Source organism: Crocodylus porosus, unplaced genomic scaffold (genome assembly GCF_001723895.1).
Source record: "Crocodylus porosus isolate Cpor-Errol unplaced genomic scaffold, CroPor_comp1, whole genome shotgun sequence".
Classification (NCBI taxonomy): Eukaryota; Metazoa; Chordata; order Crocodylia; family Crocodylidae; genus Crocodylus; species Crocodylus porosus.
The window spans coordinates 3558550-3569000 of NW_017728907.1; the positions used below are offsets into that span (position 1 = coordinate 3558550).

Below are 10451 nucleotides of genomic sequence, written 5' to 3' on the forward strand. Positions count from 1 at the left end.
GGGTATGTGGTGGGAGTAGGGGCTGTGGGAAGGTGCGTGTGGGGTTATGGTGGGGGAGGTGGGAATATATGTGTGTATGTGGGTATATGGTACAGGCTGGGGTCCTTGGAGTCCCTGGAATGTGCCAGTCCCTGGATCAGCATAGTGGCAGCAAGCAGCGCCAGCCCTGCCTGAATCCATATTACGCAGGTCACCGGGCTCCCATCCCAGTCCTTGGCTGTAGCTGGTGGCAGCATGCAGGACCAGCCCCACTCAACTCCATAACACACAGCTCCTGCCCAAGTCCCTGGCTGCACATGGCAGCAGTATGCGGGGCCAGCCCTACCTGGCCCAATAGCACTCCTGCCCGAGTCCTTGGCCACGTGTGGCAATGAGGTGCGAGGCCAGCCCCAACCAGCCCCATAACATGCAGCGCCTGTGCTCCTGCCCGAGTCCCTGGTCACATGCGACACCAGTGTTCAGGGACAGCTTGGTTTGGCTCACAGCACTCCCACCCGAGCCCTTGGCTGCATGTGGTGGCTGGGTGTAGGGCCAGTCCTACTCAGTCCCATAGCCACAGCTCCAGCGCTCCCACCCAGCCCCCAGGATTATATGGTGGCAGCATGCAGGGCCAGCCCAAGCCAGCCCCATAGTGTGCAGCTCCTGTAGCATGCAAGGCCAACCTAGCCTGGCCCCACAGTACATGGATCCCCATGCTCCCACCTCTTTCCCCCAGTGGGAGTGCCTGGTCCCCGATGGTGGGGTCCTTACCTGAATTTCCACTCTCACAAGCAGACAGGGAGGGCTGGGAACAGCCACAGGGTGACCAAGCAAAACCCTGTGCCAGGAAGAGGGTTCTCATCTCTAGGGCCCCCTGGCTTGGAACCAGGGCCAGGTCAAGCTGGGATGGGGGGTGGTTGCATGGCAACCAGAGTTGCACCTCCTGCAGGGACTCACCGGCTTGCAGAGGGACAGCAAGGGCCAGAGCTTACAGAGGAGTCCCACAGGGCAGATGGAATTGCCTGGTGGACTGGATCCAGGCCATGGGCCATATTTTACCCATCCCTGACCTAGGTGCATCAGTTGATTAAAAGATGACTAAGCTGTCAGTATAATGCATTTCCCTTTTTCACAGCTGCATCAAAAAAGGTATTTCAAAGTAGGGATATGAAAATATTAATGCCATTGTACAAGCACTGGTAATCCCCTGATCTGGAATGCTGTGTAGAGTTCTGATCACTGTTCGTGAATGATGAATTTCAAATAGGAACACAGCTGCATAGGAGGGCTACTAAAATAATCTGAAATGAAGAATCCATATTACAAGAGACAAATAAAAGAGCTTGGTTTTTTTACCTTAGTGAAGTGAAGGCTGATATAAATCCTGGGTGTATCTACATGTGCCCTTACAATGCCATTCTTACTGCACCATCATTTAGTACTTCCTTTAGAAAGTAGTAAATGACAGTGCAGTAACATCTGTTACTGCATCGTGCCAGTAGCCCACAGTTATTTTTATCCACTACATCACTGTAACAATCTGCTATAGCAAGGGAGTGTGTCGGTATGGCGACGTAGGTGCAGTGTCACAGTTTTTGCCTGCTGATGCTATATCGCCATAGCATGTTGCTACGGCGTAGCATCTCATGCAGAAATGTTAGGGAGAGTAAGCACCAGGGAGAAGAGCTATTTAAGCTGAAGAACAATATCAGCACAAAAATATATGTATAAGAACCTTGTCTGCCTATAACCTCACCATGAATACATTTAAGCTGGAAAATCAGAAGAAAGTTTCTAGCCAGAGGAGGGAGGCTTCCTCCAACAATAGCAGGGACCAGAAATTTAACTGATTTTAAGTTGTAGTTCGATAAGTTCATGAAAGGGGTTATATGTAGGGACTACTGTAACAATTTAGGCTTCAGGGGATTTTAGGGGAAAGCTCAACATCCAGCATTTACCCTGGAGCTCCGGAAAACTGTGATTTGGGAGGAAATGGCCTGAAACCGTGACAGAGAGGGAGGGCAAGAGAAAAACATTAAAAACAACCAAAAACCTTATCTGAAGTGCAGAGAAGAAAGATAGCAGAGCCCTGGAAGCACTGCGGAAGCCCCATGTGTTCCTACGGGCAGCCACGTACAGGCTGAGCCCTTGCCATGGCTTAGCCAATCAGGCTGTTTAATTCCCCACTTTGGCAGGGAGTTTAAAAGCCCTGGACAGAGTGGGTAAGTACCCCCTGCCCTAAGGGCTGCAAGCACAGGCATGCCAAATGTCTGTCCACACAGCTGGGTGTGGGATGAAGGGTGCCCCCACCTCAGGAGCTTTCCCCAACCTGGTACGGGTCTCCCAAGCCCCACATTGTTTTGCTGCTGCGCAGGAGCAGAGGGGAATTTCCCTCTCCCCTTCCCTCCACAGCAGGGCACAGTGGGGCTTGGGAAACCCAAGCTGGGCATGGAGGAAGCCCCTGTGGTGGGGGCAAGCACCCACCACAAGTGTCCAGAGCCTCACTTTGCCCCCTACACGAAGAAGGAGAGGGGGAAAATCCCCTCCTCCCCCACACAGCAGCAGAACAAAGTAGGACTCAGGGGACCCTGCATCAGGCAAGGGGAAGCCCTTGTTCCACACAGCTGTGGAGACAGGCACCTACCTGACAGAGGTGGACCTTCTATCCCCCACCTCCTAGCCATGTGTACCGCCTATGCATCACCAATGTCAATACCCCAGGAGGTGCACTTTCAATCCTGTATGCCAGGCTCCTCAAAGCAAGCCTAGATTTTCTTGTAAATTAAAATATAATTAAGAAAATAAGAATTCAATCACACAAGAAAACTAACCTAAACATTAGATTGTTTCTGCTCCTTCCCCATGTTACAACCTTTCAATTTAGTGTTCCTTTTAGTTAGCTGACTTTCTCATTTCCAAAATGGCCTGTTGTCTCATGTGGACATTTAAGATCAAAATATAATATGTCCCGAGAATGATAACAACAGATTATATAAGCCCAAGGGAGGAATTAAAATTTTTAGTCTTTTTATTTTTTAATAGTGCTCACAGTAGTAACTGAGACCCTCTGCCTTTATCTGGTATTCCACGATCACCTCTTGGCTAAACTGGCTAACTGTGGCCTTGACGTCACCACGATCCACTGGCTGGGTAACTGGCACCGTGGCAGGACCCAGAGGGTGGTGGTCAATGGGGGCCAATTGTCTTGGTGTGCTGTGACTAGTGGGGTCCCACAAGGCTCTGTCCTAGGGCCTGTACCGTTTAACTTCTTCATCAATGATGAGGACATTGGTGTCAGAAGTGGACTGGCCAAGTTCACCGACGACACCAAACTCTGGGGTAAAGCATCCATCCACACCTGAGGACAGGAGGGTGATCCAGGCAGATCTGGACAGACTCATGAAATGGGCAGATGAGAACCTGATGGTAGTCAACAATGAAAAATGCAAGGTTCTTCACCTTGGGAGGAAAAACCTGTACCATGCTTATAGGCTCGGTAGTGCTACACCGGTTAGCACTACAGATGAAAGGGACTTGGGGGTTATGGTTGACCACAAGATGAACATGAGCCTTCAGTGTGATGCTGCAACTAGTAAAGTGAGCAAAACACTGGCTTGCATCCATAGATGTTTCTCACGCAGATCCTGGGATGTCATTCTCCTGCTGTACTCGGCCTTGGTGAGGCTGCAGCTGGACTACTGCGTCCAGTTTTGGGCTCTGCAATTCAAAAAGGATGTGGAAAAGCTTGAGAGGGTGCAGAGGAGAGCCACGCGCATGATCAGAGATCAGGAAAACAGACCTTATGATGAGAGGCTGAGAGCCATGGGGTTATTCAGCCTGGAAAAAGCACAGGCTCAGGGGTGACCTGGTGGCCATCTATACGTTTATCAGGGGTGCTCACCAGGATCTGGGGGAACAACTGTTCACCAGAGCCCCCCAAGGGATGACAAGATTGAATGGTCACAAACTTCACTGTGACCGGTTCAGGCTGGACATAAGAAAGAACTTCTTCACTGTCCGAGCCCCCAAGGTTTGGAACAGACTGCCACCTGAGGCGGTTCAAGCACCCACTTTGAACGCCTTCAAAACACATTTGGATGCTTATCTTGCTGGGAACCTATGATCCCTGCTGACTTCCTGCCTGTGGGGCAGGGCGCTGGACTCTATGATTCTCCAGGGTCTCTTCCAGGCCAAGTGTCTATGAAATCTATGACTCCGTTATGTGAAAGACCTTTATGTATGCACACAAAACAAAGTTTTTGGTGAATGTGATGTCATACCTTGGTGATTCAAATGTCAAAACTGAAGTCTGAGTTAGCATTTTAACAACATGAGCCTTTTTCTTGCTTTAGTACATTGAAAAAAGTCAAAAGGAAAACGTAAGGAAAGCATGCATAGAATCCTGACACCAAACCATACAAGAAAAATCTATCAATCAAATATTCTAAATTTTGGTCTGTTTTCAAATATTATAAGGGCAGCAGGTATTATACCCTGGGAGGCAAAGGTTCAAGTATAATTAGATATAAGGGAACCCTGTGTTCAACCTTTCTGTAAACTGGTAACAGAATGCAGCAGTATCACATGCCTCAATCTGACATCTGTTTCCCAAAACACTTTTTTATCCATTTTCTGAGCCCAAGACAACTGACTTGATGCAAGCAAATTCTCTCTTAAGACTGAATACCTGTAATACTGATGACTTTCTAGAAAACAGTTCTGCATAGAGATTTCATGACTTCAGATCTGAAAAATATCCAGCAGATCTACTGGCTAGGAAGTGATCCTCCCAGCAGCACAGAAACAGAAAGGGATCCTGGAGTCATAGTAGACTCCAAGACGAACATGAGTTCGTGTGACAAAATCATCAGCAAAGCTAACCGCACTTTATCATGCATCAGCAGATGCATGACAAATAGATCCAAGGAGGTGATACTCCCTCTCTATGCAGCATTGGTCAGACCGCATTTGGAGTACTGCATCCAGTTTTGGGCACCGTACTTCAAGAAGGATGTTGATAGACTCGAGAGGGTCCAGAGGAGGGGCACTCATCTGGTTAGGGGCTTACAGGACAAACCCTATGAGGAGAGACTGAGGGACCTGGACCTCTTCAGCCTCTGCAAGAGAAGGCCAAGAGGTGATCTTGTGGCTGCCTACAAATTCATTAGGGGGATGCAGCAAGGGACTGGAGATGCTCTGTTCACCAGGGCACTTCTTGGGGTAACAAGGAACAATGGTCACAAACTGACAAAGTAGATTTTAGGCTAGATATCAGGAAAAACTTCATGGTAAGGGTGGCCAAAATTTGGAATGGGCTTCCAAGGCAGGTGGTGCGCTCCCCTACCTTGCGGGTCTTTAAGACAAGGCTAGATAGGCATCTGGCTGAGGTCATCTGACCCAAGCACTCTTTCCTGCCTAGGCAGGGGGACAGACTCAATTATTTGTTGAGATCCCTTCCGACTCTAGCATCTATGAATCTACGAAAGTGTCAAATCAATGTACCGATTCCTGGGTCCTTCCAATTCCTGGGTAAGGACTACTCCCATCAAAGGCCAAGTCGTTCATGGAGAAGCCATGACAAAGGATGAGCAGATGTCAAGCCATCTCAGTACAGTATGAAGCACACAGCTTAAATCTAGATTCTGCCAACATGAACATATAATCTGAATCAGGCAATGAACAGCAAAAAGCAGCTCATTACCGTGGATAAGCAAATGTAGGAAGCACCTGGTGTTGTATACTATAGATGTACTACACAGTGAATACAAAATGTAGTCTAAATAATGCAACTAACTATCAAGTTGGTTAACCAAGTAAAACAAAAGTAAGAACTGAAAAAAAGTGAGAGTAATGGGGATTTTGGCCCTTTAAATCTACACTTGTGATCTGTTTTGTCTCATAAGAATAAATTCATTTCCTTTCACCAGTCCTCCTTTTCTAGACTGTTCCGACATTCATGATACTGGAGCGTGGGCTCCCAATACTGGGTAATCCACAGAGGCAGCTCTTTAATCATCTTCATAAATTTCCATTTTCAGGCGATGCACTAGTAATAATAAAAGTATTACATTTAAAAAATAGAAAGTTTGACACTCAAGAAATTGTTTCTTAACAGCACCATTTACACTTTTGACTGAACAGAAAAAACTAAATTTCAACTTGTACTGACATTCATTTAACAGCAGAAACATCTATCATACATACTCACCCTCCAGTCTGACAATATCAGGGCAGTAGAAATGGATCAGGGCTGCTAAAGCACAACCATCTGTACCATCCTTCAGCAGATTTTCTACCAATGGAATGCAGGGCAGCTGCTTAATCAGTGTTTGCTCCTTCCTGTAACGAGCCTACCACATAGAAAGAAGTGATTAAAATAGAAACCGGCTCAAACATATGTGAAAATGGATTTGTACTGAGTTCTATGTTCTTTTAATGAAAACACTGTACAGCAATCACTCACCACTGTCAGTGGTTAGTTTCTGTAGATTAATATTAATGCCAAACAAACAGGTAAAGTGTAACTAGATTAAAAAAAATAAGCCTAAAAAGCTAATATTGCAAACTGATTTCAAAACTAACTTCTTAAAAAGTCCCGCAGGTTATGAATAAGCTAGTTCACTCTGGATGCATCTACATGGCCCCCATGAGGCAGTTGTTAGCGGGCCGTCATTTAGTATTTGCTTTAGGAAGTACCAAACGACAGTGCAGTAACAGCCGTTACTGCGCTGTCCCAGTGACACATGGTTATTTTGAGCAGATATGTCACTCTAGTCACACACTATAGTGAGGTACCTCATCGCTATGGTGATGTAGTGTTGGCATCACAGTTTGTGCCTGCCGATGCTACGTTGCTGTAGCAACAACCTACGTTGGTGTAGCATGTCACTACAGTGACAGTGTCATATGCAGATGTGTCCACTAAAACCAGAAAATCCAAGTAACACCTTTAAGGAGAATAACCTATCAATAGTTTTATTCAGTTTAGTAAGCATTGAAATAATTAGTTACATGTGGAACATATTGGACTACATCATTAGCTAATGTAACTCAACCTAGTCATTTGGAAGTTAATTGACTTTACAGAGTTATACCACATAAAGATATGGCCTAATATGTCCTTCAGTTATAACAGACTTACTGGCAAGTTTACAGACACAAAAAATCTGCATTTGATCATTTTCATTATTTCTCTCCATACAACAGTACATTTATGAAATAATCATGGTCAATATTACAAAAATAAAGACTGCTACAAAAGAGAAATGTTTGGAAAACAATTCAACATATCTGGAGATCATTAATGCTGAGTTTCAAGATGGTATCAATCTACATTCAATACATTTGAATGTTTTTTTCTTTAATTGTTCTTCATGTCTCTTCTCACCATGCTCTGGGGAGGCAGATGAAGGAAGGAGGAATAAATATACATTTTTTTCCATGTATTCTAATTTCTTGATATCACTAACTGACTTGTAAATGTACAAATGGTGCAGAACATGTATATTCTCTCTTCACCTCTCAAAACTAATTATGAGGCTTGACCTAATTCTGTGTTTATGCAAGCACATACACTCGCGTGAATGCATTACACACATATACATGCAGTATGTGTGTGGGAACATATTGATATTTATATACATTTATTTTTATATATACCTAGGTGGAGATGGAAGGCTACTTATTGGAGCTCTAAGAATTTCCTCATGCCACACTTTAACACTGAAGGCTGTATATTTTGTGATCATAAGACTTTGGTGAAAATGTGATGATTTCCTTTTGGAACATCAGTGTCCCTCTCTAAGTGGCCGTAATGTAACTTGAGGGTCCACAGGCAAGTGGCACATGATAGAGGGGGCTTGGAAGGCAAGATGTATAACAAAAGGTTGAAAGAAACAGTCATGTTCAGTTTGCTGAAAGAGTGATTAAGGGACATGAAGGCAATCTTCAAAAACATAAACATCTTTTCTCTGTTGCTGCAGAGAGCAGGACACAAATCAATGGCCTGAAATATGTAATCTAAACCTGTTTTACTGCAATCAAGAAAAACTTCTTTGCAGTTAGAACAGTGAGGCAGTGAAACAGGCTAGTAGGTCTGTGTGAAGCAGCAAGTATTCAATTTTGATTCAGATTTGGCCAATTCAGAGGGGCAGTAATTTGCTTTGGTGATTCGAATCACTGTCCTGATTCGGAGATTTGGCACCAATTCGGAGATTCGGAGCTGGGCTCAGCCTCTGCTTCTTGTGTCCGTGGCTCGCTGCTGCTGCTTGGCTCCCCAGAGCCATGTGACCTCTGAAGAAGCCACTGGGCTCCGATTGTCCCATGACCTGGCCCAGCCAGGGCCCCATTTGGAGTCTGGCGGCTCCTCCAGGGACATGGGCAGGCAGCTTCTGCCACTGCGCGCACCGCAGGGAAACCAGGAGAGGGTGGGGACATCCCCCCTTCTGGTCTCTCCTGCACTATGCCCTGGAGAAGCTGCCGGGCTCCGATTGCCTCACAACCCGGACCACCTGGGGCCCCATTCATGGTGAATCAGGCCCTGGCCAAGCCGGGTCAAGGGGCAATGAGAGCCCAGCAGCTCCTCCAGAGATGGCATGGCACTGGGGAGCAAGGGGGAGAGGCTCGTGGGCCCCCGATCTTTGCACAGGGCAGGAGTAGGCAGCAGATGGCCTCAGCCTCTGTTCCCTGCATCCATGTGTCGCTGCCACTGCTGCCTTGAAAGTAGGGGGGTGGCATGTTCATTCTGCTACTGGGCAGGCCAGGCAGTGAGGCACTGCACCATGCCACATTCAAAGCAGTGGTGGCAGCAAGGCGCAGATGCAGGGAGCAGAGGCTGAGCCCACCTGCGACCTACCCTGTGCAGAGACTGGGGGCCCTCATTGTTCCCTGGTGCTGCGCTGCCTCTGGAGGGACCACTGAGTTCCAAATGCCCAATGACCTGGCCTGGCCAGGGCCCGATTCACTGTGAACAGGGCCCCAGGGCCAGGTTGTGGGGCAATCCCCACAATGCAGAAGGGAGAGGGGCAGGAATGAATGATTTGCCTTGCCCTTATGCCACTCTCTAGCTGCCCCCTCAACACAATTAAAAGAAACTTACTTGCCTATGGCTAGGCCTGCTGTGATAAAAAGATAACGAGTGGTGATTAACACCTACAAACTGCAGACTGACGAAAGGAAAAAAAAAACACAAACAAACAAACAAAAAAAACAAAAAACAAAAATCAATACCAGCACCAGGAGCTCCTTGAACTCTACTGTCAGTGCAAAGCCTCCAGTATGAGTTAATCAATGCCAGAGACAAGTTCCTGAGACTGAATACCACCCGATCGACCGCTCCCGGAGTGCCTATTCACCCCCATGGTCACCCCATGCCCCTCTCTCTTCTCAGTTTGTTTGCTGCAAGCCTTCCAAATCTCCCTGAATCAATTTAAAGGCTTCCGATTCAATTCAGAACTTTTAGTGGGTCTCACGATTTGATTTGGATTCGGAGATTTGGCTTCCAAATATCCTCTGAATGAAATCGGCTACCAAAGCTTCACACAGCCCTACTGCCTAACGAAGTTGTAGAATCACCATCGTTGGAGGTTTTTAATAAGAGGCTGCATGAGCATTAGTCATACATGATCTAGGAGTAGCTATGCCTGGAGAGCAGCTGTTGGAAGTATGGGAACACCCACTTCTCCCCTAAAATTACTGGGAGATGAGAAAAACTCTGAGCTGCAGAAGAGGTAGATATTGGGGAGGACCATGCTCAGCTGGGCAGCTCCTCCTGCAGGCAAGGGGACCAGAGCAGCACCAGGAACAGCCTGAAAACTGGAAACTGCACACACTGGATAGGGCCTGGGCCTGTAGGCAGAATGGGAGAGGGTGGGGCTCGGCCCCACGTGCATTGCCGCAGGTGCAATCGCAGGCTGGATCCAAGCAGTTGGTGGGCCAGATCCAGCCTGTGGGCCATATTTTGTTAGAGTTAGAGAGTGTGATATATATAGAGTTATGTTTACTGTCTTCAGGCTGAACAGCAGAATGGAGAGTGGCTGGTTTCTCCCCATGCAGTCAGGAAGGATTTTTTTCCATTCTCGTTGCTACAGGTTTCAGGCTGTTTCTTACCCCGCCTTCCCTCCTCAGAAAAACATTTGGCGTCGACTGTAGCCAAATTGGGAGATTTTGACCAGCGTGTGCCAATGCTCCTGCTGGGATTAAATCTGGAGGATCCTGGCTAGATATTCTAGCCAGGATCAACCTAATCACCACATTTTGGATTGCAAAGGAATTTTACTCCATGATCACACTGGTACACACTGTGGGGATTTTTCCTTCTTCAAACAGAGAAAACAGCCCTCTTCCTTGGACCTTTTGAGTATGTTTTAAGAAAACTTGCAATGGAAATACATCAATTCCAGCAGATTCCAGGGTTATTTTGGTGTTTTTGGGCAATGTGCCTGGTAGTGGGGTTGACTGTGTAGATTTAGCAA

At 46.7% G+C, this 10451-nt stretch overlaps 1 protein-coding gene across 4 annotated transcripts in view; it reads right to left on the reverse strand.

Annotated features, from left to right (window-relative positions):
- The window catches only part of CAMSAP2 (calmodulin regulated spectrin associated protein family member 2), a 186895-nt gene that overhangs the window by 53041 nt on the left and 123403 nt on the right, over positions 1-10451 (reverse strand). For all 4 annotated transcript variants that reach the window (XM_019530676.1, XM_019530679.1, XM_019530678.1 and 1 more), the window contains one exon: positions 6188-6329. In XM_019530676.1, coding sequence (XP_019386221.1) covers positions 6188-6329 — 142 coding nt within the window. The remainder of the gene's footprint in view (positions 1-6187; positions 6330-10451) is intronic.